This window comes from Puma concolor, chromosome A2 (genome assembly GCF_028749965.1).
Source record: "Puma concolor isolate L17-30 chromosome A2, mPumCon1.1.hap2, whole genome shotgun sequence".
Taxonomy (NCBI): domain Eukaryota; kingdom Metazoa; phylum Chordata; class Mammalia; order Carnivora; family Felidae; genus Puma; species Puma concolor.
The window spans coordinates 12453796-12480397 of NC_141668.1; the positions used below are offsets into that span (position 1 = coordinate 12453796).

The following is a 26602-nucleotide window of genomic DNA, read 5'->3' on the forward strand; positions in this document are numbered from 1 at the left end:
CTGGACTGTTGTAAGAAGACGCTGAAAACGCTTTGTCAACTGCTAAGTGATAGTTGCCTATTACTTATTGTTATTTTATTGTATCTCCCCCTCTTAGTAGATGATCTCACTTCCCACTTCTCAGAGAAAACAGACACCATCAGACTGGAATCCCTCATCTTGCCGACACCAAACGTGCAACCTACTGGCATCTGCTCCATGATTCCATCTGCTAGAATCGCTGGGCTCCTCCATCTGAGCCCAGTCCCCCTCCCTCAGCCTTGTGGGCATCCCTCGTGGCTGCCTTAGGAAATCACGTTCAGCATTGATGAGTCTTCCTCTCCTGTACTTTGAACCTCCCCCTCTCAGTTGGATCTTTTCATCTGCCCTTAATGGTGATCTAGTGTCTCCCATTACAACAAAATAAATTCTTTATTAAGCTGTTGTGATTTTAAATTAAAAAAAATTTTTTTTAAGTTTATTTATTTTAGAGAGAGAGCGTGAACAGGGGAGGGGCAGAGAGAGAGAGAGGGAGACACAGGATCCGAAACAGGCTCCAGGCTCTGAGCTGTCAGCACAGTGGGGCTCAAACCCACGAACCAGGAGATCATGACCTGAGCTACAGTCGGACACTTAACCAACTGAGCCACCCAGGCGCCCAAAGCCGTTGTGTTTTTAGAGTTGCCTCTCCATTTGTTCGGGACAGGCATGAAGCTTAGGATGTGGCTCTTCTCGTCCTGCGGATAAAAGGGACATATCTTTGTTTTGGGGGACCCAGGCTTCAAAATGGGATGTCATCTGCTTTGCTTGGTCATTTAAGTTGGTACTATTAACAGGATTATTAAGCTCCTGCAGTATTAGAGAGTTCTCCACTCCACCACCACTACCAAAAATATATTTAGAGGTCAAAGGTTCTTTTTTTATTTAAGATTTTTAAAATTATTTTTAAGTAATCTCTATACCCAACACGGGGCTCGAATTTATAACCCGGAGATCAAGAGTCACATGCTCTACCGAATGAGCCAGCCAGGTGCCCCGGAGGCCAGGGATTCTTAAACATTTTTCTGCCCTGGATCCCTTGGCAATCTGGGAAATCCACGGCTTCCCTGTCAGAATAATACTAAATGCATCAAATAAAACACAAAGGGAACCACTAATGTAAAAAAAAAGTTATTATAAAATTGTGATATGGTAATGTATCTGGTTCTTTATAAAAGCATTAAATGGGAAAACGTGCACACAGGTAAATACCACCATAGTTTCAAAGTAGTGATGAACATGAAGGCTGGTGTAAGAAATCTGCAGCAGCTGTTGTATAATGGAAACATCTGCGATTTTTATGGGCGGTGAAGACACAGTACAACAGCTGTAACACCACTGTGCTTTGCTGCCTATATGCATAACTGAAGGACATGGGGAATTTTAGGTACAAGTCAGTGAACATAAAGATTTAGGTCTTGGGGTGCCTGGGTGGCTCAGTTGGTTAAGCATCCAACTTCACTCAGGTCACGATCCCACGGCTTATGCGTTCGAGCTCCACATCGGGCTCTGTGCTGTCAGCTCAGAACATGGAGCCTGCTTCGGATTCTGTATCTCCCTCTCTCTCTTCCCATCCCCCGCTCACAGTCTGTCTCTCTCAAAAATAAATAAACATTAAAAAACATTTTTTTTTTTTTAATTTAAGACTTAGGTCTTCCCAACCAAGGTTATGGACTCTGGATTATGCCCATGGATTCTGGGACAAGAGCTCCTTTCTTATCTTGTTTTGTTTTAAAGGTGTGTGTGTGTGTGTGTGTGTATGTGTGTGTGTTTTATCTCTGAAAGAGAGAGAGCAAGGGAGGGGCAGCAAGAGAGGGAGACAGAATCCCAAGCAGGCTCTGCCCTGTTAGTGCAGAGCCCAAAGTGGGGCTCGAACCAACAAACCCATGAGATCATGACCTGAGCAGAAGTTGGGTGCTTAATCAGCTGAGCCACCCAGGTGCCCCAGGAGTCCCTGTTTTAGGTTGTACTGTTTCTGAACGTGGTTTTGTTCCTTTTGTCCAAGAGCTATCCATAGGAGATTAGGAGCATGAAGTAGCAACCACGGAGAGGGTGGAAACATCACTTCACCATGTCGTACCAATGCCATTCTGGGACATTTGGCCAAACTCCTTTAGTTTTAGACTTTGCTAATGGACTGGTTAATATTGTGATATCATTGAGGGCCAAACTTAACTGATGAGTGGGCTTGGACTCCTGTAAGACACAGGCTTTCCACAGGGAATCCCATAAATTACTTGGGATGGAAAGTCTGACAAGAGGCAGGAGAATGTGTGTATGCGATTTGTAAACAAAACTTGAAATACTCTAACTCTTATATTACAGCCTGCTTCTCTATATAATGTCACAATATATTTTGTCACAATAGGTCAACAAATACAATTATAAAATATGATCAATGGCTACATAGTATTCTAAGCATATACCGTAATTTATTTAATTAACACCCAGGTTTCAGCATGTGAGTTCTTTCATTATTATGTAAATAGCGCCCTGATGGGTGCTGTAGATTAAATCTTTGTCCACGGTCTATTTTTATTTCCTTGGAATATTTCTATAAATGGAATAGCTGTGTCACAATTTAGTAATGTCGCAACGACAGCAATGCATATTTTAAAGATTTTTTGATCAGTGCTGTCAAATCGTCCTCCAGAAAGGTTGTTCCTGTTCGTATCAGAACTGGAATCTTTGACCTTGCCTCAGAAGATGGCAAAGAGACCGGGAGAATGCCTCTAAATAGTGAGCAGAGGATCCTGTAGCAGAAGCCGGAAGAAAGCAGGCCAGTGTCGTGCCTATGATGTTCTGCTTTTCTCTGGTGCTGGAAATGCCCTTTAGGCAGAAGGTGGACCAGGACTGAGTCTTCAAGGCCTGGGGTCCCTTGTGTTGACTTGATGCTGATCGTTTGGATAAACCCAGCCTCATCGAACGAGGGGAGTGGTCTGTATCCACGTTTGGACCAGACTAATAGTGAGAATACTGGAATCAGAGAGCACCCCAGAGGCAGAGCAGGTTCAAGGGGGAAGGCATGAACAGAGCTGGCCACTTTGTCTGTTACTTCCTGACCTGGACATTCCCATCAGCACTGCTTCTCCACCGGAAAATAGGGGTTGACTGGCACCTGCTGTAGTAAAGAAGGCTGTTTCTTTTCCTCCTTCTCTTCCTCCTTCTTCCTCTCCTCCTTCTCCCCCCCATCCCCCACATTCTTTCCTTCGCAGCTAGACAGTATATTCCAGGAGGGCAGAAGCCATGTGATGCTTCTTTTGTAAAACCAACAAGAGTAGATATGGGGGAAAACACTTGGGAATTCTTCTGTCAAAATAAGGTATCAGGTCTTGCCACGGTCACACCGGATGATTGAAATCTCAGCAGACTTACTAACCGCTCTCTCTTCTCTCTCATGGTTTTGTAGATGCAGATTTGGTTTATTTCTTCATGCACAGACACCAAATATCAGTTCTGTCTCCATAATCCCATCTCCCAGATCTGCAATTAGATTATTAGCCTCTTCTCTCCCATCTCTCATCTGGGATTCCACAGAATGTAGTGATTATCACCCCAGAGTTTAGTCTCCATTCAGACTCTAAAGGTTAAAAAGATGCATCTATTAGAGTTGGTCTCTTGCCCTGGGGACACCCACACAGCAGACCCCGGCCAGGTGCTCTGCTCCTGCCCAACCTTAGGAGGGACATGAAAAGCTGGTGAGGAGCAAACATCCCCTGGATTAGCATTTGCTCTGTCATTGGTGCTGACCTTGTCTGCTGTCTCACACTTCAGGTTTGTGGGTGCTGCTTAGACCCACAAACAAAAAGAGTCTCCTTGCCCTTTCTTGTGTGACTTTCCTAGACTTCACTTCTTGCCTGCTTTAACTGTGGTGCCCACTTGACCCCTGCCACGTACATCACGCTTTCTCTCAAGTCTTTTTTTTTTTTTTTTTTAATTTTTTAACGTTTACTTATTTTTGAGAGAGAGAGACAGAGCGTGAGCATGGGAGGGCACAGAGAGAGGGAGACACAGAATCCTAAGCAGGCTCCAGGCTCTGAGCTGTCAGCAAAGAGCCTGACACGGGGCTCGAACTCACGAACCGTGAGATGACCTGGGCCACAACCCAGGCACCCCATCTCTCTCCATCTCTTACCCACGAGGCCCTGGGTACCTACCTGACCCCTTCTGGCTAGCCAGGGGGCAATCCTCTCCTCTCTTGACTGCTTCCTTCCTGACATCCATGCTCTCGTTTGTCAGCGAAGACCAAGGCTCAGAAAGTTAAACGGGATTTAAAACTATGCCTTCTAGTCGGTCTCGAGTCCCGATTTTCACTTCCCTCTAGCTGGGACCGAATCGCCCCGTTCCACTCCCCCAGCCCCCGTCGGGCCCGGAGATGATCTGCACCCACCCCCACAGCCATCCGCGAGTTTCCAGCGAGCGCCCAGGACACCCGCAAACACTTCGCGATCTGTTTGGGTGCACTAAACAGCGCACAGGAAGCGCAAAGCAACCGTGGCCGTATCCTATCGCGCTCGCGCTCGCGTGCCAGCTGCCGCCCCGGGAAGAAAACAAGTGTTTGCGGAATTTGGCGGCCGCGGCCCTCCACCCGGGCTTTATTGCACCGCCCCGCCTTTCTCCCCGGGCATCCCCAACCGCGGCCCTCGAAATCCATCCTCCAGGAGCGGGGTTCTCTCCCCGGCTCCCGGAGACCCGAGGCGGGCGTCCCCCGGGTCTCCGGCACCCCCAGGGGCGCGCGCCCGGCCGGGAGTCGGCGAGGAGCCCCCGCGCGCGCGCCGGGGGCAGGGCCGGCGGAGGGGAGCGCCGCGAGGTGCGCAGGGAGCGCGGCGGCGGGGTCGGGGGCAGGGGCGGGGAGGCGCCACGCGCAGCCAATCCCCGGGCCGCCCCCTCCCCGCCGCCGCCAGCCGAGCCGGGGCGGGGGAGCCAGGCGGCGGCGGCGGCGGCGGCGACGGAGGCTGCCGCGGGGAGGGATGGAGAGGGGAGGGGGGAGCGGAGCCGAGCGGAGACAGCCGCGGCGCTGCAGAGCGGCTGGGGCGGCGGCGCGGCTCCCGGTGCTGCCCCCGGCGCCCGCCCCGCGGCGGTGAGCGCCCGGCCACGGAGGCGCCGGAGCCATGGGCTGCATCGGCTCCCGGACCGTGGGTGGGTACCGCGGCGGGGCGGGGGCGGGCGGAGGCGGGCTTGGCCCGCGCCGGTCCCCGGCCCCCCTCCCCCACCGCTCCCGGCGCCCCCCCCGCCCCGCCCGGCCCGGCCTGGCTCCCGCACTTTCCCTGCGCTCGGCTCTCCTCCGCGCCCGCTCGCCCCTCGCGCCTCCGCGGCCGGCCGCCCTCTCCGCTCCTCCGCTCCCTCGTCGCCCTCCGGCCTCCCTGCGCCGCCCTCCCCCAGGCGCGGTCCCTCTCCATCATCTCTCCACCGGCCTCCTCTCCCTCCGCGGCCGCTCTCCCTACTCCCGCGTCCCCTCGCCCGCCACCTCCAGGCCCTCCGCCTCGACTCTGCCCTCCCCGGCGCCTCTCCCCCTCCATTTCTGGGGCAGCCCCTCCCGAGGACCCCCGGCCTCCGCCCCGGCAGGAGTCCTTCTCACGCCCCCCCCCCCTCCCCACCGCCTCCGTCTGGCTTGGGTGTTTTGCTCCCACCTCTTTGCTTCTCTGTTGCCTTTTTCTGTCGTTCCTGCCTCCCCCGATTCGCATTGTTCACGTGCATTTTCCCTCCGGGGCGGGGGCGGGATGCGCCCGGTGCCTCAGGGAGGGGAACGGGGTCCACGCCCGGAGAAAATGGGGCCGCGCCGGGCCCGGCTGGAGGGAAGGGCTGGGGGGCGCGGGGAGGAGGCGGGGGTTTAGGGGGACGGACCGGGGTCGGGAGCCGGCTCCCGGGAGGGTGGGGCCGGCCCGAGGAGCCGGGACCTGCACCTGTCGGCGGGGGCTGGCGGGGCGGGGCCGTCTCTTTATTTACCTTGGAGGGGGGGCGGGCACGGGCGCTTCCTAAGTCTTCTCTCCCCTCAGCCTCTGCCTGGCTTCTACCCCCCTGTCCCCCGGCCCACGCACCCACTTCTCGCTCACGGCTCAACGAATGAGTCCAGCCCTCTCCCCAAACCCCCAATTTCCCCCCACTTCTCCCGCCTACACGACCCAGTGACCTCAGGCTGAGAGAATAATTCGTATTATTATTACAAACAAACTCACTCTCCGGAAGCCTGATTTCTCTGAGACCCGGTTTATTTCCATGGATACCCCCCTCCTCTGCTTTCACCTCTTCCCAGGGTTCTCTCTCTCCCCCTCCCTGCCCCCCAGGGCTCTGACTCAGCTCTCCCTCCTCTACAAAGGCCACCTCCCCCTCCCCTCTCTCTTGCTCTGCCCTCTTCATCCCTGCTCTCCTCTCTGTCCGCCCCGTTCCTGCTCTCTACGCCCAGAGGCTCATTTCCTCTTCCCTGCCGGCCACAGCCCCTGGTCTGACCCATCTCCTCACTCCCCTGTAGCCCTGAGGGAGAGGGGTTCACCTAGGAGGGGTCCTGCCTCCTTCCCACCCATTAACCACAATCCCTCTGCACTAGCGGTGGGGATGCATGCTGAATGCCTCCTCCTGCTCCAGACTCTGTTCCCTTCACTCCTTCCCAAGACTGGGCCCCTAACCCCAAATTCAGAATCACAAAACTCCGCGTGCAGGAAGGACCTATAAGGTCCGATTCCACAGCCATCTGATCCTTGAGCCCGTTTCCAACTGCTCAGGCGGTTCCTCCCCCCCCCGCCTGCCTCCCCGGAGAGGCACCACCCTGCCCTCTTGCCAGCGTCTGCCTTGGCCACATGCTCTCACCTGAACAATTACCATCAGTTTCCCAGTCAGCCCTCAGACCCTGTCCACCCCTCCCATTGTCTTTGCCTTCTCTTTAAGTTGAATGCCTATCCTTTCAGTTCCAGTTTTAAAAAGTTCCCTTGTCTCCTCCTCTGACCCCCTCTGCTCCTCTCCCATCCATCACTTGCCTCCCAACCGCGAGGGAAAACGATCACACCTCACTCTTGGCCTCCTCTCCCGCCACCGTTTCCGGGTGAACACACGCAGTTCCTGCCTCTATCCCCACCACATCCCCTCCCTGTCAGACAAATTCGCCAACTGCAAGATACAAGCCGTAAAGCCCACTTGGAGGGAAGCTCACCCCTAAAGAAGTTCTCCCCGTGATTGTAGGAACGTCATAGCTCTCATGCTCTCCCATCTGGAAACACTCCAGGATTCCTCAGGACAGAATAAAGAGCTGTTCTCCTGCTAAAACCCAACCACGGACCCCCTCCGTTTCGACAACAACAAATAAGGCCATATAATACTTTCCTGGGAGGGAATATTTTGGCTCAACCTTACAGTTTGTCCCTACCAAAAATTTGGGGGAGAGGAGGGATGTAAAAGGGCCCGCGCTATCAGAAGGAGCAGTGGCTGGAGGGAAGGGAGGGGTCTGGAGGGGCTGCCCCTGTGTGGCCTCGGCATTGTGAGACCCAAGAGGGGCCTGTGGGCTGGGACCTAGGGAGGCTGAAGGTCAAGCAAGTAACCCTGTGGCCGCTGCAGGGAATGAGGTGATTGCGGTGGATTGGAAGGGCCTGAAGGATGTCGACCAAATCAACATGGACAGCACCAGCTCGCTGCACGGGAGCAGCCTCCACCGGCCGTCCACCGAGGTGAGGCCCCGTGCCCTGCTGCCCCCCTAACCAAAGGACTTTTAGAAGACCCCAGAGACCATCCTGAACAAAGCCGCCCAGTTGCCCGATCCTTGAATTATCTTCCTAAATTCCAAGAGAACATCCCAGACACTCCTTCAGACTGACACTTTTACAGAACATTTCCTTTCCTCAAAACACAGGCCAAATGTTCTACTCTGAGATCCTAATTCCCTATGTTAAGCGGGGGGGGGGGGGGGGGGGGGGAACCTCTCTACTTCACACACTTCTGGAAGTCCCTGGGGGTGGGGGGTGGGGGGGGGCTGCTTGCATTTCTGGAAGTGCCTATGATCCCTGCTCCTTTTCTTTCTCCTCACAGCAAACCCGAACTGATTTCTCCTGGGATGGCATCAATGTGAGTTCACACACCCCCCCCCCCCCCCCCCGGTTTTCTCTAGCTCCTCTCCCTTATATTCTCCCTTAGACTGGCTACAGAACACAGCTGTTCTAGGTTCCCTACCGACCTGCCATGCTTTTCAAGGGCAGTTAGGGGATGAGCTTCCTTGGGACTCCTGGGTGTAATGAATGGTTCCCTTATCACCTGCCCTGGCTCATGCCCTTCCTTCCTCCTGGAAACCGTGAACTCTCCTCTGCCCCTCCTCCCACATTCTCTATCCCAGCTCTCCATGGAGGACACCACTTCCATTCTGCCGAAGCTTAAGCGAAATTCTAATGCCTACGGCATTGGGGCCCTGGCCAAATCATCATTCTCAGGTGAGACTCCCGACCTGGGGATGTGTCCAGAGAGGAGAATCCCTACAGACTCCTGGTCTCGATCTCCTTGCTCCTTCGGATCTAAAGAAGACCCCCCCCCCACCCCTGACCTATTTGCCCTTTCCTTCATGCCCTCCTGTCCAGGCTGCCCCTCATATGGAGGCCTAAGGGATCCCTTCCCTCATCGGGCAGAGTCCCATGGGACTCGGGTGGGGCTACCGGATGGGTCTTGTATGGGCATCCTGTGATATTCTGGAGGATGTGGGGAATGTCTGGCCCCTCAGGGATTTCTCGCAGCATGAAGGACCATGTGACGAAGCCTACAGCCATGGGGCAAGGCCGGGTGGCCCACATGATTGAGTGGCAGGGCTGGGGGAAGGCACCAGCCATTCAGCCGCAACACAGCCACGAGGCGGTGCGCAGGGATACCGATGCCTACTCCGACCTCAGCGATGGCGAGAAGGAGGCACGTTTCCTAGCAGGTACTTGTTCTTGGGACCCTCAAGAGACACGTGTTCAGGATGGCCAGAGACTGACCTTCCAAACTGATCCCCTCTGGCAGGACTTGCTCTATCCATATCGTGACCATAAGACTTAATTTCCCAATCAGCTCTGATTTCAGGCACTTGGACTTAATTGATTCGGATAAGGGTCTTCAAACTTATTTTCATTATCATCTCAGAAGTTAAGAATTACATGGGATTGTGGGTCCACCTGTTCCGGATGCCTTCTCTTCTACATGGGAGGACTGTCAGTACCTGAAGGAAAGGCAGGGGCCTCTGACTCTGAAAGGCTCTCCTTCTACCCATGTTCTTTGTTTTTGTTTCTTTTTGAGAGAGAAGGAGGGGGGTGGAGAGCAGATGAGAGCCGGGTAGAGGGGCAGAGGGAGAGAGAGAGAATCCCAAGCAGCCCCATGCTCACTGTGGAGTCTGACGCAGGACTCCATCCCACAGCCCTGGGATCATCACCTGAGCCGAAGTCAAGAGTCCGATGCTCAACTGACTGAACCATTTAGGCCCCCCTCTACCCATGATTCTTGAGGAAAAAGAACAGAAGGCTGTGGGGATCCCTTCTAGCCTTTGCTCCTCAGCACCTTGCAGTAGAGGATTCCCTTACTTGGCTCATTACTTGTGACAGCCGCTAGGTCAAGGGGCCTGGGTGAGGAGAGGGTCGTATACAGAAGAGGTTTCTTTCCGGGAAAGCGGTATTGCTACAAGACAGGCATATAGCATACCTACAACAGTGACCAAGCCCCTCTAACGTGTCTCCATAGATATGTAGGAAGAATGAGATCCAGAAGAGAAGAGAGGGCTCTCGGTGTTGGTGGTGTGGATGGTGGAAGAACTCTCCATGAGGAGGGGAGCCAAACATGTAGTGGGTAGGGAGTAGTTTAGGGCAGCTGGCTGTGTAAACTTCAATTTAGGACTTTGACTGGGATGGGGACTCCCAAGTCTACCCATCCTCCCTAGTCTATTCTCCCTCCCTTCTCCTTCCAGTTTCTTGAACTTTCCACTTTTTTTTTTAAATGTTTATTTTATTTTTATTTTTGAGAGAGAGTGCACACACATGTGTGAGTGGGGGAGGGGGAGAGAGAGAATCCCAAGAGGAATCCATGCTGTCCATGCAGCCCCCAATGTGGGGCTCGATCCCACAAACGACTTGAGACTAAATCAAGAGTCGGGCATGCAACCGTCTGAGCCACCCAGGTACCCCTCTTGACCTTTCCACTTAATACTACTATGGACCTACAAGCCCATGGTACTCCTTCAGGGATTCTCTGTTGAACCTGAACCCTCTCATTTAGATTCCTCTGTCTTTGACTACTAGCTAACATTCTGAAAACCTTCTAAAGATAAACTTCTGGGAATTCCTCATTTCAATCCCTTTGGATATCTTACCAGAAGACCCCTTAACTCTAGGAATTCTTTTTTTTTTTTAAGTTTATTTATTTATTTGGTGGGGGGAGGAGGAGGAATGGGGGTGGAGCAGAGAGGAACTAAGCAGGTTCCATGCTCAGTGCAGAACCTGATGTGGGGCTTGATCTCACAACTGTGAAATCATGACCTGAGCCAAAATCAAGAGTCAGTTGCTTAACGAACTGAGCCATCCGGGTGCCCCAACTCTAGGAATTCTTAATCTGACCTTCTGGGAAATCTCATGCGGTTTTGCCCTATTTTGGGGCATATGCAAAGTCTGTGTTGTCCAGTAGAGTAGCCACTGGCCACATGGTGGCTACTGAGAACTTGAAATGTGGCCAGTCTGAATGGAGATGCACCGTCAGTATAAAATACCCACTGGATTTCAGAGACTCGTCTAAATAAAATAATGTAAACGATCTCATTAATCATTTTTATGTGGATTAAGTGTTGAAAGAAAATCTAATATATATTGGGTTAAGTAAGATATATTATAACAATTAATTTCATCTGTTTCTTTTAAAGTGTCTTTACTATGGCTACTAGAACATTCTAAATTACCAAAGTGGCTTGCGTTATATTTCTGTTGAACGGCGCTGCCTCGCTGTCCCTCTACCCCCTGCGTGTGTCTAAGGGTTCCCAGAGCTATCTCGTGCCAACCACTGTTCTTCTAGGTGTCATGGAGCAGTTTGCCATCTCCGAGGCCACACTCATGGCCTGGTCTTCCATGGATGGTGAGGACATGAGCGTCAACTCCGCCCAGGAGCCATTGGGCTGCAACTACAGTGACAACTACCAGGAGCTGATGGAGAGTCAAGGTGAGGGATGGTTCCTCTCAGGCCAAGGAGGCCTCCTCTGCTATCTAGGCTGCCTCTCTTCCTCTCTGTTCTTCTGAGACTTTCTGTTCATCTCAGCTTTCCTACTCTCCTCCCCGCGGTCTCCCTCTCATCCTCTGTGCTGTTGTTACTGCCTTTGACGTTCTGTAACCCTGCCGACCTTCGTGATTCTCTTCACAGATGCCCTTGCTCAAGCCCCCATGGATGGATGGCCTCACTCCTATGTGTCCCAGGGCATGTACTGTCTGGGGTCGTCAGATGCCTGGGAAGCCAGTGACCAGTCCCTCATCGCCTCCCCGGCCACAGGATCCTATCTTGGCCCTGCATTCGATGACTCACAGCCTAGCTTGCATGAAATGGGGCCTTCCCAACCTGCTTCCGGGTACTCTGCTCAGGAGCCTCCACCTTTGCTGGGGGCGGACGCTGACTGGGCTCCGGGGGGCGGTGGGGTGGACCTGGCTAGGGGCCCTGCTGAGGAGGAGAAGAGGCCGTTGGCCCCCGAGGAGGAAGAGGATGCAGGATGCCGGGACCTGGAGTCACTTTCCCCACGAGAAGACCCTGAGATGGCCACTGCCCTCAGCCGGAAGGTGTCTGATGTCACGTCCTCAGGGGTGCAGTCCTTTGATGAGGAGGAGGGCGAGGCTAACAACTAGCTTCCACCTACTCCACGCCCAGCCTTCCACTCCCAGCTGAGGGGCCTGGCTGCAACAACACCCTCCCTTCCCCCAGCAGTACAGCTGAGACCCGGGCAGAAGACCACGAGGAACCCAGGAGTTGCCTGTCCTCGCCAGGAAAATGGAGAGCCAGGGTGGGATTTAATCCAGGCATATGCTGTAGAACCACAGGTCCGGGAACTGAGGCCCAGGCAACCAGATGGCCGTGAACTTTGCTTGGCTGCGGGCTTCCGGGTCTGTGATGATGAAGCTCCAGGGCATCTCCCGAGGTCGGGAGCACAGAGCGGCTTGTAGCCGTCGATGGGGATCTCACTTCTTCACTTTCTCATTCGTCTTCCAGGAGCCCTGACTGTGGCTGTGGGAATGCCTCCTTTCTCCATGTCACTCTTGCTTTTCCCGACTCTGTGTTTTCTCTGGCTGTGGCCCCAGCTCATCCCCACCGTGAGGAACAGACCTCAGGGGCTATTGGTTTGGCTCGACAGGCACAGGGGAAGCCACCGAAAGGCACAGGTTCTTAGAGGGTTGAGAATCTGCCCTCGGCGAAAAATTGGCTTCTGAGATCGGGAATCATGGGGGAGGTGCGTGTGGCAGCTGGGATGCACAGGGACTCGAACACGATTCTTTACATCAAGGCCTGCCCACAGCCCAGAAAGTCACCGATGAGACCAAGAACAAACATGGCCGCCTGTTCTGGGACCTTGACTATCCCATGGCTGGAAGGAGGATCCAAGGATCTGGGGCTGGGGCTGGCTGCTCCAGCTCTTGCTTCCTTTTCTGCCTTCTTCTGGCTCCTGCTCTGGGAACCCTGGCCCTGAGGGGGTGACGCAGAATGCAGGTGTCCTGGCCAAACGGGGAAGCATGAGGGCTGTGTCTCCCTCCATCCACCCTCTAATTCTCTGGAGCTGTTTACACTTTTCTCTTTGCCTTTTCTACATTTTTATAACTTCTTGGGGACTCAGGGTTGAGTGGGGTGGAGGGAGGAGGCCGGTGCTGTCAGGCCCCAGCCAGGGTGGGCTGTTTGTGAAAGAGCAGTGTGGGCACATGGCTCCTTTGCCCCTTCTTCATCTGCTCCCAGGACTCCAAAGAGGGCCTCACAGGTGTTCTCCCTCCCTCCCCAGGCCTCCTGTGGAGGAAGAGAGGAGAATCAGAGTATTCTTCCTTCCAGGACAGGTGACAGTGAGGCATACGCCCCTGGAACGGCGTGCCCTCCCCCACCCAGTTCCCACTGTGGTGGGGACCTCTGTGTGGCGCTTCTGTGAGAGATCCTGACAGCAGGGGCCGGGGGTAGAGCGAAGGCCGCCGCAGCTGTGGAGCTGGACGGCACACTGCCCTCCCTGCTGCAGTGACACAGGGACACTGTGGGTAGGAGAGAGAAGCTGAGAGCTTCCTTGTTGCCTCTCCTCGTGCCCGACGAAGGCTGCGGGTCCAAGGCCTTGTGTCCCACCCAAAGTTTGTCAGGGGTCCTACCACTTTCTCCTCTGCCAGGAAGGGAGCACTGTCCCAGACCCTGGGCAGAACTGCACCCCCCTCCCCACCATGCCCCAGACTTCTATTTCTTTGGAATGAGGAGGCTGAGAGTCGGGGTGTTTCTGTCCATCCATGACCCCACCCCCACGGAGTTCACCCTTTCATCTGTGCTCCTAAAATGCAGCCGAGAACAAGGGCCCGTGTCCTCCAGGGGAGGGGAGGATGGTTTTCCTGGGGTCGGTCTTTGGAGGACCCAGGAGTGGGCACGGTGAGCACACGTAAGCAAAGTCACCTTTTCTACAACTGTCTCAACAGAAGACCCCTCGCGTGTTTGAAAATGTGACCTGCCTCAGGTGGCGGCAGGACCAGTAGCTGGGAGCTCTGGAAGTGGCCTCGCGTGGCCCTCACGCCAGACTCCTGCCGCGGGTCCTCGGGGTTTTGCATGCTGGCGAGTCCCTGTGTCCTCGCCTGTGCCACCTGCCGTCTCAGCGCACCACCTTTCCCTCTTAGCCTCACCCCCTTCGTGCCTATGTTCTGCCCCCGTGCCCGGACCGCGGCGGCCATCCAGTCCAGCGGGTTCGTTCATTATAGTTCCTTTTTGCTCAGGGCCTGTGGAGTCGGGAAAGGTGGACTGAAGCGGCGTTCTCCCCGTCCTCCCTTCCTCCCTCCCTTCTCCCAGGAAGCCAGATGGTCCCTGAAACAGTGGCTGGAACTGGGAGGGAGTCTAGCAGACTTTGCATGAGGAGGGGTCTTGCAGACCAGAGGTCAGGTGGGGGCCTGCATTTCCCACTCTGAAGAGGAAGAACCAAGGACCTGCCCTGGGACCCTCTTAGGACTCTGATGGAGGGAGGAACTGCTCTCCGGTGCTGGGGGCAGGTGCATGGGGTTTGCTTATAGCCTATTCTAGGGGGAGGGGAGGGGCATGTGCAGGAAGAGGCTGTGGGGGGGCGGGGGGGTTGCTTTTCCTTTGGGGTTAAAGGCTGTGCAGCACGTTTTACGACAGTCCTGGAACAGGGCTGTTTTTATATTCTTGTGAATGAAACTGCTCTTGCTCAATGATTTTCCTTTGGGGGGGAGGGGGGTGCACTTTCATTTTCAAATCACTTTATTAAAGAAAAATCCAAATCTCCCATTCCTCCCCTTCCACTGCCCCACTGCCCCCCACGCCTTCCTTCTTGCCCCTCAGCTGAGGAGGGGCTCTTGGTGAATGAGTGTATGCCCTTCTCTTTGCCCCCACTTCTACATCCCATTCTGTGTCTTCCAGGTCTGGGAAATGATTCATTTTTATGGCCAGTCTTAGCATGTTTTCGTAATGTGACATTCCCACCCCAGGCCCAAGAGAGATTCTATGACATATATTACAGAGAGAATTATATATAAATATATATATATAAATATTATAGATTATTTACACATGGGCACGGGCTCACATGCCTACTGCCAACCCCCTCCCCAGGCTGTGCCCTCTCTCTCTCTCTCTCTCTCTCTCTCTCTCTCTCTGTCTCTCGGCCTGGGGAGGTGGAAGGGACGTGATGTTGGAGAGGGCTACAGGCTGTGTTCAATGGCACTAAACAGAATGTGGTGGCACATCTGACTATGAGTGTCTTATTTGGGGGGTGACGGAGACTGGGCACAGGGGAGGAGAAGGAGGAGAATGTCAGAAAGGGGTAAAACTGCAGAACCAGACAAGGCATAAAAGGAGGGAGGGAGGAAAGCCTTGGGCGTGGAGGCTCAGAGCACCCAAGACCACTTATAAGAAAGACAGGCTAACAGCAGACACCCTGTTGCCGATTGGGGGAGGATACGGATCTGACTTCCCCAGTGTGGGAAGCATCAAAGACATCTGCCACCTTGACTGTGAACCCTCCTCTCTCCACCTCTAGGAGAGGAACACAAAGAACCAGCCTAAAGGCTGGTGTCTGAGTGACCCAGTGACCTTGCCCTGAGCCTTGGCGCCGGGTAGAAGAAGCCACAGCCACAGCAGCGGGAGGGCACAGCTGACCCTTGGGCAGGACAGATCAGTGACGACACTGGGGAGGGGGATGTATGTTTCCAGGGAGTGACCTGGAAACTGGAGGGTGAGGAAACTGGTATGGGAGTGATTTCTGCCTGAAGGAGGTAGGAGTGACCCTGCTTCCTCCACAGAAAACTTTTCTCTGTCAGGCTGCCCCTCCTTTATCCACATTGCACTGCTTAAGTCTGAGGCAAAGGAGGAGGTGATGGGACCGGCCTTTCAGTGCCCTAGCGATGACCCTTGCCTCGTGACAGGTAGTGGGGGGGGCAACTTCCAGGGAGCCGGTGTGAGCCAGTGGGAGAACGGGGTGGGGGGCTCTGAGAGAGGGGTGCGGACTGTTCTGGGGTATATTCTGGGGCCATCTGTCCACGAGGTCATGAGGGCCTCCCATCTCCTCCACAGGCCACAGTCATGTGGGTCCCCGCCATGGAGACTGGCAGACACATAGGCAGAGCCAGGAAGGCATTGGGACAAGAACATCAGGGGGCTCCTGGAGAATAAGGGGAGGCCTGAAAGTCGCAGGGTATGTCCCACCCCACACACCAGAGAGACTCGGAAAACCCCACGGACTATCAGGCCCTCTGCTGGGGTTAGAAGCCCCTGCGTGTCTGGATGGGGGGACGTGGCCTAAATAACTGATCAAGGCTACTCTCTGCTGCAAGGAACCCTCCTCAAAGACTGTCACTATCCCATTTCACAATTCCCAGGAGGGGGCAGGACATCGGTGTGATCCCTCCAACCTCAGGACGTACCCTCTCCCACACAAAGCCAGCCTGGGGCCGGGGCCTCTGGACAGTCTTGAGGAGGAGGTCCTGGAGGCGTCACAGGATCAGTTCATCCTCGTCCTCCTCATCGGTGGACCGCAGACTGGGGCCCTGCAGGATATCAGCCAGCTCCTCTTCCGGCCCGGGACTCTCCACCAGCTCCAGCTCCTCCAGCTCGCCCTCCACCTTGGCTGGAGCCACCGAGAGAGGGGGCTCCGGGGAGGGGGAGGGCATGGGGGTCTCTGGGGAGGCGGGAGCCCTGTCCCCCGCCCCGGCCGCCCCAGTTCCGTCCTCAGGCAGGCTCCACGTGTCCGTGGGAGGGGGCGGGCCCCCAGGGTTCTTCCGAGCTGTCGTCGTGTTCCGGAAGCTGGCGAGGGGCGGGCGGAGCTGCACCCCAGACTTGGTGTGCCCTTCGATGGCCTTCTGCAGCTGCGGGGAGAGGGAAAGAGGGTACACGGTTGGGAAGAGGACGAAGATGGGGCAGGTGAGAGACACGGGCGCGAGAGAACAGACCCGCACGATGAGGAGGAACAGGACGCGTGGAGAGGCAGGAGACGGGGCCTGGGGAAGAGGTGCACCCGCGGGGCCGCGAGTCGCCAGCTCCTCTGGCCGGGCCCCTTCCTGGTGACCCTCAGGCCTCCTTCAGCCACATCCCACCCCATCCCATTTTCCCACAGATCACACACATGGAACTGTGACTCACGCCCTGAACCCTCACCCCAAACCCAAGCAGTCCACGAAGATCCTGGGGGCGGTCCTCTCCACCTGCCCCTTGCGCCACCCACCCCCTCCAGTCTCCGCGTGAGAAACAGAGTGGGAAGTCTGGGGGACCCCCCCAGATGTCAAGCCATCCCCTCCCCACCCCCTTATCCTGTGCCCCTTCTTCCTCCTGCTGCTCCAGTGGGACATGTCATTACCTCCTCCAACGCCAGCACGCCCCTGAGCTTCCCCATGCTGGTCACGTAAGCAAGGTGGAGGCCGAGGAGCGAGAAGAGCGTGTGGGTCTGCAGGAAGAGAGCTGCAGGTCAGTGCGCGGCCGCCCCACACCTCCCCTGCCTGCAGCAGCCCTGAGCGGTGGTGGGCGAGGACTCGCCTTGTGCAGAGACGTCTGCTCCACCAGCTGGAAGGGAGACTGGTCAATGCAGCAGTAGTCAAAACACACCGGCTGGCTCAGCTGCTCCTTCTCCCAGGCCTCAATCTGTTGGGCAGAGTAGGGCCTTCGCTCAGTATCACGGGGCCCCCTTCAGCCTCAGATCTACAGCCGGGGCCCCAAACAGCCCTCCTAGCCAGCCCAGACCCTGAAATACGCAATGGAGTGTCACTGACCGCACCCCCCCCCCCAGTACTAGCCCTCCTCCCTTCCCACCAGGGGCCAGCACCCTCTCCTCTCCTCCCTCATCAGGCCCCACATCACCTTGTCTCTCAGGCACAAAGAGCACCTCTCTGTCTTCTTGTCCTCTACCCCCTCCCCTCCCCACTCCCCATGCCCCAACCCAACTGCCCAGTCTTATTTTCCACCACTCCTGTGATACCCATTGCTCAGGGAAACCAGACGTGCCTTCCCAAACCTGCGTTTGCTATTCTCGCCCCCTGGATTCCCCTTACTGCCCCCACCCTGCCTGCACAGGCTCTCCTGACCTCCCAGGAGCAGGTTTTTCGTTTCCTATAGCACATTACTGAGCCCTCCTTTACAGAAATGACATGGATCATGCTCAGTCTTTTACTGGCGTTTGTCTTACCTCTGCCTACAGGACAGGGATGAAGAACTCTTTTTTTTTTTTTTTTTAATGTTTATTTATTTTTGAGAGACAGAGTGCAAGCAGGGGAGAGGCAGAAAGAGAGGCAGAACAGAGAGTCTAAAGTGAAGCGCGCTCTGCACTGACAGCAGCGAGCCCCGTGTGGGGCTAGAACCCAGAAACCACGGTATCATGACCTGAGCTGAAGTTGGCTGCTCAGCTAACTGAGCCCCCCCGGGCGCCCTGGACGTAAACTCCTAGGAGTGTTACGTGCGTTTGCCCACCGCGTGTTGTGCAGAAACCAGCACATTCGTCTCTTCCAGATTGCGGGGACTGTTTGTTGGGTGTGAAGAAGAGCTATACCGACTCACATGGCACCCGATGTGACTGGCTGGAATCAAACCATTTTTGTTTTGTTTTGTCTATCACAGAAGCATGAAGGCACGAAGGCCTTAATCTCCTCTTGATTTAGATACACGCACCCAAATCCCCAAGATTCCAAATGATCCAGGAGAGCTCTGACTTTTATAATGGAATCTAAAATTTCCTGAAATCTCTTCTCAGTCAGCACCTTCCGATCGCTGTGCTCCTTTATTTTTCTGTTTGTCCAAGTCCCCATGTCTCAAGCTCCAGAGAAGGTCTCTGAAGGCCACGTCCCGGTTCTCGTGCCGGGTGTATGGTCCAGGCTGGTGTCCTCTCCATCTGTCCCTTCCTGGTTGTTCTGGACCGCAACCACACCTCCTCCAGGCCCCTCCTTTCCTGACGGGAGGTTCACACAGGGTTTGGCTGGTCCTCACAGCACAGGATGGATGACCACTTAGCAGGTGTGCTGGAGACATGATTTATTTGTAGGGCCCTTGCCAACCCTGGTCTGGTTGATCCTGTCCTCCTGGATCTTTCTACAACCATTTCCTGCCTTCCCTGGTTCCATTCTTGTCCTCCCTTAAGGAACAACAACAGTAACAGAACCATTTCCAGCATACATGCACCAAGCACTCCCTCTGTGCCAAGCATCATTCGGGTGGCTTTACGTGTCTTCACTCACTGAATCCTCTCCAACGACCTATCATTACCTCCATTTTACAGATGAGGAGATAGAGGAAAAGGGTGCATAAGTTGCCTGCCCAAGACGACACAGAGGTAGAGCAGTGCTTCCGACCTTGACTGCTGATCAAGTTCCAGGAACCCCCAGCTTGTGTCCAAGGGGCAGGGGATCTCTGCTTTGGGGTCCCACTACTTGTAAAGGCTCAGTCCCGGTAACAAACTGGGGCTCTAACTGTGTGTACTCCTAACAGAGGAACAGATAAACATGACCTCTGGTGACCTGTTAGTGAATTCTTCCACTCTTTCCGAAGGTGTCACCTTGATATTGCCAAGAGTGCCTTCTTGATCTCATCCGAAAACCATGTTCAGAATATCCTGAATTTTTACTCCTATGGATCTTATCCTCCTAGAATGGCCCAGTGGCTCATGTGGGAGATTACATCCCTAAAGTCTTTTTTGGGAAAGACATATGCTAAAAATACATGCTTTCTGGTGGCACTTTATTTCCAGTGGTCATTAAATAGCCCCACTGATCAACTAGCTATCTTTCCCTCTGGGGTACTTTTTAAAAGAGTATTATTATTGGTTTTGAACTCCAGCAAAATCCTCCTCAACCACTGTCATGACCCATCTGACTCCTGCCTGGGGGCAAAAGCTGTAGCTGTTCTCTCCTCTGTGCTCATCTATTCCATTTGTCCATAAGGCATTGATCAGAAGGGTGTGTGTTTTGAGGAGTGACAAGGAGAGAAGGGACAGACTTCCCTCCTCTCTTGTGATGTCCCATGTCCTCCCCCATATAGTCTGGACAACCAAGAAGATGTTTATTTTAGGGGTGCCCAAGTGGCTCGTCGATTAAAGCGTTCCAGCTCTTGATTTCGGCTCAGGTCATGATCTTATGGTTCGTGAGACTGAACCCTGTGTCAGGCTCTGCACTAACAGCTCAGAGCCCGCTTGGGATTCTCTCTTTGCCCCTCCCCCACCTCAAAATAAATAAACTTTATAAAAAAAGACGCTTATTTTAAAATAATATCCATTATGGTTGTCATCTACCTACTTTTAAAAAACTCTACCTTTTCAGTTCCATGGTGGGCCTGCATTCTTTTGCTAAATGGAATGGCTGCTAATGGACCCTGTTGTGTCTCTGCAACCCCAGGGTCTGTTCGGACCGGTACTGCTCAGCTTTCTCCTCCAGATCATTGCTCCCCGTCTGTCCGCTCCGCACAGCCAGGCTTATTCAGGGCCAGATTTTCTCTACCACGGACTCAATAGCTATCTTTTTTAGGAAATAGGTGTTTGTCCCAGTGGGGCACTGCTGTCAATATCTGCCCTAGGTTTTAGGTTCTTTCCAGTCTTGTTTACTGGCATTTTCTTGTAGTTCATTGTCTCAGGACCCTGACCAATCCAGCATCGTAACCTCCGGCAGGCATGGACCATTTCAGCTTCCATGCTGTTCTGCATCGCTATGTGTAACTGCTGGCTGCCTGCCATTTTACTTCAGGTGAAGCTCATGCTTCCTACACAGTCTCTGCCTGGTCCACAATATCCCGAATGTCTAAATGTTATAAGATCTAAGACTCATCTGAGCACTACGGTCCCATCCATGCCTGGAGGCTCAAAATTTCCCTCTTCTGATCCCTCTGAGAACAGCTACCTCTGAGCGCTGTGCCCAGCCCTCCCTCCATAGTCGTATCTCATTCCCAACCTCTCACAATGCTTTCTGGCCTAGACTCGCATCTTATTCTTACAACAACATAATGAAGAAAGGGAACAGTGTCTCCATTTGGCAGAACAGTCCACCCCAGGTCGTTCCTGTTTCTCTTACCTCTTCAGGTGACATGGTGTCCACCAAATCCGTTGACTCCTAGAGAAGAAAGACATAGGTCCAAGTTCTTTCCCTTTTCATGGCAGTTATGGTTCCTTTGGCCATTAGCCATCTCTCACAGGCCAGGGCCACAGATCCCTGCCTTCCTAGTCATGGTTTCTTCCATATGAACTTTCTCCATGGTGGGGCCTTCTCACTTCTGCCTTGCGGACCATGGATGTCTCCGTTCGCAGAGGCACGCCCCTTTCCCTGTCCACCCTCCGCGACACATCTGCTCTCACCTGGGTTGTTTTCTTCTTTGTGGGGCGAGGTCTGCCCAGTAAGCAGCGCAGCAGGGACCGGAAGACAGAGGGTCTTTGACCTGAGGGGAATGGCAAGTGGATGGAAACGGAAACAGAGCGGTATCTGTCCTAGGAGGAAACGGCCGGCTGGGGAGGCTCTGAGGGACGCCTGACACTTTGCCAAACAAGGTGTGTACTTCCCGGATGCGTCACCTCCCTGGACACCCTCTCTCCTACCCTCTTAAATCAGCTCTTGCCCTTCCCTGGGACGGTGATATGGAGACTCAATGTATAGGTATCCCATCCCCCCGCCCCCCTCCTTATAGTAGCAGCTGTTAGGTTGAGGAGAGCCCAGAGAGAAGCCACAGGCATGAATGCGGGTGCATGCTGGGAGAATCTTCACCTGCGGGGTCCGGGGCTTCTGGCTGCTGTTTGTGGCTGGGCAGGGGCCCATTGGGCTCTTCTGGGGACAATGGAGTGGCAGGAAAGGAGCGAGGAGCGGGGAGAGGAGGCAGCTGTAAGGAACAGTAAAAATTCTCAGTCCTGGGGAAGAGGCTGCCTAGCACTTTCCTCCCCTTATCAGCTGGTGTCCTGGGAAATCTCTCGACCTCTATTCTTTCTCCCCTTTCAGAATTCCTGTGTCTCTTTGGGTTCTCATTGGTACCATCACCTGCAACCTTATGTCCTTCAGCCCCTGGCCCCCAGGGACACTGGTCTCTTTGACCTTCTCAGTGATCAGCATGCCCTCTCTGTCCTCTGCCCCAATCTATCCAGCTCCCCCAGCCCCACCCCTGCCTGGTCACCTCGGGCTTCCCAGAGAGGTCCTCCTCTTCATCCTCATCCACAAAGGCAAAGGACTCCCTCCGGCCCTCGGATGGGATGCCTTGGTGCCCCCTGCCAGCAGGCCGCGCCTTTCCATCATAAGGCAGCTCAGACAGCTTCCTGGCCATGTCCTGGGCTGCCCGCAGCCTCCGCTCAGGGCACAGGTGGCGCTGCAGGAGGGACTGCAGCTCTGACCGCTCCACGGAGCCCAGCAGGATCATTGAATCTGGGGGAGAGCGGAGCACAGCCTGAGGGCCCGCTCCTTCCACTCCCCGCTCCGCAGGATCCAGTCCGGTACAGAAGCCCAGCACCCCTGCTTCATTTCCCAGCTTTTACCCTCTCTTTCTGAAAACTCATTTCAAACATCTGCCAGGACTGACCTCACCCAATCCCTTTTATTTCACTCATTCAGCACTTAGAGACCCAATTGATACTATCCTACTTAGTGCTAATTTGTACTTATTTGAATGCAGCCCTTCCTTATACAGGCTGTTTGTAAATAGGTGAACTTGGCATCAAAATAGCTAATCAACCCTGTCTCAAAAAAAAAAAAAAAAAAAAAAAACACTTTAAAATCCACTTATATAGGCTGAGATGTGAATATACTTTGAAAGAAGTGTACAAGGATATCTGATGCTTAATCACTTAAAGACTCTGGGTCCTTCTAGGATATAAACAAAACGCCTACTTTTCCTGGGAAGGTGTTTCATATACGGAAATTTCTGCTACCATAATGAACCTTTTCATTAAGTTGTAAGCTCATAAAATTGTGGCAGTGTTATTAAGATAAATCTTACCATTAAGTCTTTGTCATTATTATGAAAACCTTGTATCTCATTGGCTGTACCCAGACTCCAATGAAAAGCCACTGCTTTAGAGGCCACTTAAAAAGTATTTGGGATTTGGGGAAAATATTAAAATGAGTCTAACCTGAACAATTTGGATGCTCTGATTATCTGAAATCAGGAACTAACAAATTTAATGGCTCCAAGTGGCCATACATGATTCTTCTTAATTACACTAATTCAAGCACTAGGCGAGTATCAATTTAATATCTAGTAAATACCTACAGGGAGACAGCCTGAAGGGGATAGAAGTTACAGTGTCTGCCCTCAAAGAATTCCCAATCTAGTGAGACATAGATATATAAACTACACAAGAAATAATACACAGCAGGATTAAATGCCAAAGGATGATGAAATAAAGTAGTGTGTGAAATCACTGCTTTAAACCATTCACTCCTCGGAGCGCCTGGGTGGCTCAGTCGGTTAAGCGTCGACTTTTTTTTTAATGTTTATTTATTTGAGAGAGGGAGAGAGAGAGAGAGAGAGGGAGAGCACAAGCAGAGGAGGGGCAGAGAGACAGAGAGAGAGGGAGACACAGAATCCGAAGCAGCCTCCAGGGTCTGAGCTGTCAGCAAAGAGCCCGACATGGGGCTTGAACTCATTAACTGTGAGATCATGACCTGAGACAAAGTTGGACATTTAACCGACTGAGCCACCCAGATGCCCCAAGTGTGGACTCTTGATTTTGGCTCAGGTCATGATCTCACGGTTCGTGAAATCGAACCCTGAGCGGGGCTCTGCACTGACTGTGCAGAGAGTACTTGGGATTCTCTCTCCCTGTCTCTCTTTGCCCCCACCCCCCAAAATAAATAAACAAACATTAAAAAGGATAAACCATTCACTCCTTCATACAGAACGGTTTCCTCTGCCCCTCACGTCGGGCACTAAAGAACAGCTACCGTTTAGTGAAGTAGCAAAGAGAACCACGTAAGGGGCTAAGCCTCACTGTTCATGGATTCCTTGATTGCAAATTTGTCTCCTGTCTCAAATACGGGGGCGTATTTGTAACCCCCAGATCAGTGCTCAAGGTGCCCTCGCCGTCATTCACAGACCTGTACAGAGCGGCGAATGACCGGGGGCCTCCCTGTGCACGTGTTCCCAGCTAAGCTGCAAAAGTGATGCTCTGCTTCTTGTTTCAGCTCCCGTATTGTAAACAAGCATTCTTTCCATGGTCTGTTTAATGCCACATTTTCACATTTTTGTTGGTTCTGTGTTGGTGATTTTGCTGCTTAAACCCCACCCCACCCCTCCCCATCCCCAAGCAAGAAGGCTGTGATAGGCCTTATGGAGAACATCCGTGTGCTAGGCAAGCTTCGTTCAGGCCTGAGTTATAGCCCTGTTGGCCATGAATTCTAGTTAGTGAATCAACACTATATACATGAAATAAGCTGTCTTTAAAGAGAAACACACATAAACCAAGTTTATGCATTGATTAGTTGAAGAAAATGTGACCAGAGGAACCTAACCCTGTATTTCCTCCAGGGCAATGGTTCAGTATCATATCCCTAATTCAGTGTTCATGGCAACTTTAGAGAACATAACTACAATGACTAATGAGAATCAGCTATAGTTCTCTAATTGGATTTTTCACTATCTTCTTGCGCTTGTGTTAGGACTGTATTTTTCCTTCTCAAAGATGATCGTGTTCCTTAAGGAACACAGGCTGGGTATGCTGTGGCACAAATGGGTGGTCTCTAATGACAAGCCCACACTACAGTGTCTCTTCCACCTCTGTGGAGCCCTTGTTCAGGTAGCTAGCTCAGGAGTTTATTTCCTTCCTTCCCACTGACCTTTCGAATCAACCAGTGGTAAAGTCTTGACTGTGGTGGTCTGGAGCAGGGTTTGCAATTCCCCATACGTGCAGGCGGCTGAAACAAACTTCACATCACGCACCATGATGTCCTCAACAAAGATTGTAAATTTGCTACAGAGGAAGAAAGCATGGGGGTTAGCCCCACCATACACTTGTTCCTTTGCCATCCCAGGCATTCCATCACTCATAATATTCATCAAGTACATGGGAACATAAAAGTAAGTAAAAAGCAGTGTTTCCAAATGTTGACCCTAACCTCGGTCTCAACCTCAGAACCTCCCACCCCCACCCCATCAAGTCTGAACTAATTCCAGCTGGTGCCCCTGACCTGAGCTGGTTCCAACCAAGGTCAGGCAAGTAGGGTAGCTTCTTGACCTGGATGATGCTGTCATAGAGGGAGGGCTGCAGGCTCTGAGCCACCATGTTGGCCAAGATGACAGCCACCATCATGGGGAGGATGTGGGCAATCTGACCCGTTAACTCGAAGCAAATCACAGCTGTGGAGACCGTATGGGACACTGCACCAGTCAGCGCTGCTGCCCCTAGAATGACACACAGGAAGCGGTGGGTTAGGGTTGCCATTCCTGGCATGGAGGGCACGTGAGGATGCCATGGGAGTGACGTAGAATGGGGAGACATGACCCCAGTCAGTACCAACACTCCTGACATAATCATCTGTCAAGAGTAGTGGTGAGAATGCTCAAGTATTAGAAAACCATTTTAATCTTACTCGATGTCCTTTGGCAATTTGCAAAATCATTGTGTGTGCCCAGATTTTCACTTATAAAATGAAGACAGTGATGTCCTATCTATTCCTTGCTTTAGAAAGTTTGGATCATTCTGTTTTGTTTTGTTTTGTTTTGAAGTAGTCTCTACACCCAGTGTGGAGCTTGAACTCACAACCCTGAGATCGAGAGTCACATGCTCTACCGACTGAGCCACCCAGGCGCCCCAGAAGTTTGGACTGTTCTTAACTGAGCATTTTAAAACCCAGTGATAGCATTTTACTTTGGGCCTCAGGTTTTGATGTCAACAATTTATGAATGAAGAGGGTCAAACCCAGGACTCAGGCTGTGGACTTGGAACATGACACCTGTGTCAGATCCTGGTTCTACAGTTTCTCAACTGTGCGAACAGAACTTGATGCTTCTGGAATCCCATATTCTTATCTCTGAGGTAAATGAGGTATTAAATAAGTTGTAAGGCCCTTGCAGACCTACAATGTTATGATTCTGTGAACTCTTTGAAAACAGAATCTGTCTTATTTGTTTTTAGTTATGTTTTCCCATCAACAGAAATAGTTGCTAGAAGGTATACATGGAAAGAGAACAAGAAACATTTACAAAAGAGAAGGGCACAGTCAGTAGAGCGTGCAATTCTTGATCTCGGGGTGGTGAGTTCAAGCCCCATGTTGGGTGTACCGCTTACTTGATGGGGAATAAGAGCAGATGACTCTTACTGATGAAAGAGGCTTTTGTAAAGGACTGTGATCGGGGAGTAAGGTCGCCATATGCAATGCAAAACCGGTTAAGGCTTCTATATTTAAGGGAGGCATGGCCTTAGATGTTATGGGATTTTGGTGAAGAACATAGGAGGGAGGAGGCATACTAATTTTGAGGATTACACTGGCTTCTGTGTTAGACATGGTTTCAGTTGGATGGTTTCAGTTGGATTATCACAGATTATCAGAATGTTAGGACCGTGAGATATCTCAGAAGTCACGTGAGGGCAAAGAAAGTGGGGTGCAGAAAGGTAGCTAACTTGCTCTGTAGTCATGCAGGTGACAAGTGGCAGAGATGAGCACATGTTCTTAGGTCTTAGTCATGTACTCTTAAGTCCCGTCAATATTGGCACATCTGTAGGTTGGGAGTATCCAAGCAAGTCACCTGCATTGCTGTTTCTCTGATTCTTTGGAAGCAAAGAAAAAACCCTCACCAAACATTCAGACACAATCCTAGGTGCTTTCCTTCTTATCTTGTTTAATCCCCATAATAATCCCTTTTCTACAGAAAGAAACTAAGGCTCAAAGACATTCAATAAGAGCTAATGAGAGTCAGAGCCAAGGGCTGATTATTTGAACAAAAGTTGAATCAAATAGCGAAAAATTAAAACCTCATTGTGAAGCCTGGAATAAAGATGTCA

General features: G+C 52.7%; 2 protein-coding genes and 1 long non-coding RNA gene across 3 annotated transcripts in view; 1 reads left to right on the forward strand and 2 right to left on the reverse strand.

The window, feature by feature from the left end:
* Positions 1 to 883: 883 nt before the first annotated feature.
* LOC147582992 (uncharacterized) lies at positions 884 to 4398 on the reverse strand. The gene is made up of 2 exons (XR_015244279.1): positions 4176 to 4398; positions 884 to 3598 (listed from the first exon to the last, which is right to left on the reverse strand). It is a non-coding gene; the product is annotated as an uncharacterized LOC147582992 (long non-coding RNA).
* Positions 4399 to 5019: 621 nt separating this feature from the next.
* On the forward strand, positions 5020 to 12768 carry FAM131B (family with sequence similarity 131 member B). The gene is made up of 7 exons (XM_086687926.1): positions 5020 to 5157; positions 7564 to 7673; positions 8032 to 8067; positions 8333 to 8426; positions 8711 to 8908; positions 11017 to 11160; positions 11359 to 12768. The coding sequence occupies exons 1-7, from the start codon at positions 5130 to 5132 to the stop codon at positions 11829 to 11831; spliced, it is 1083 nt and encodes a 360-aa protein (XP_086544052.1). The 5' UTR covers positions 5020 to 5129; the 3' UTR covers positions 11832 to 12768.
* Positions 12769 to 14316: 1548 nt separating this feature from the next.
* The window catches only part of CLCN1 (chloride voltage-gated channel 1), a 33624-nt gene continuing 21338 nt past the window's right edge, over positions 14317 to 26602 (reverse strand). The window contains exons 15-23 of the mRNA XM_086687969.1: positions 24789 to 25002; positions 24438 to 24571; positions 21784 to 22028; positions 21384 to 21495; positions 20981 to 21060; positions 20700 to 20738; positions 17191 to 17295; positions 17015 to 17101; positions 14317 to 16526 (exon numbers count right to left, since the gene is read on the reverse strand). Coding sequence (XP_086544095.1) covers positions 16155 to 16526; positions 17015 to 17101; positions 17191 to 17295; positions 20700 to 20738; positions 20981 to 21060; positions 21384 to 21495; positions 21784 to 22028; positions 24438 to 24571; positions 24789 to 25002 — 1388 coding nt within the window. The 3' untranslated portion in view covers positions 14317 to 16154. The remainder of the gene's footprint in view (positions 16527 to 17014; positions 17102 to 17190; positions 17296 to 20699; positions 20739 to 20980; positions 21061 to 21383; positions 21496 to 21783; positions 22029 to 24437; positions 24572 to 24788; positions 25003 to 26602) is intronic.

Bases quoted from the DNA above. Each gene is read 5' to 3' on its own strand.
- FAM131B (XM_086687926.1), top strand. From the start codon at position 5,130: ATGGGCTGCATCGGCTCCCGGACCGTGG. The intron at 8,909-11,016 runs GTACTTGTTCTT...CTGTTCTTCTAG, and splicing joins GGAGGCACGTTTCCTAGCAG to GTGTCATGGAGCAGTTTGCC. The intron at 11,161-11,358 runs GTGAGGGATGGT...TTCTCTTCACAG, and splicing joins GGAGCTGATGGAGAGTCAAG to ATGCCCTTGCTCAAGCCCCC.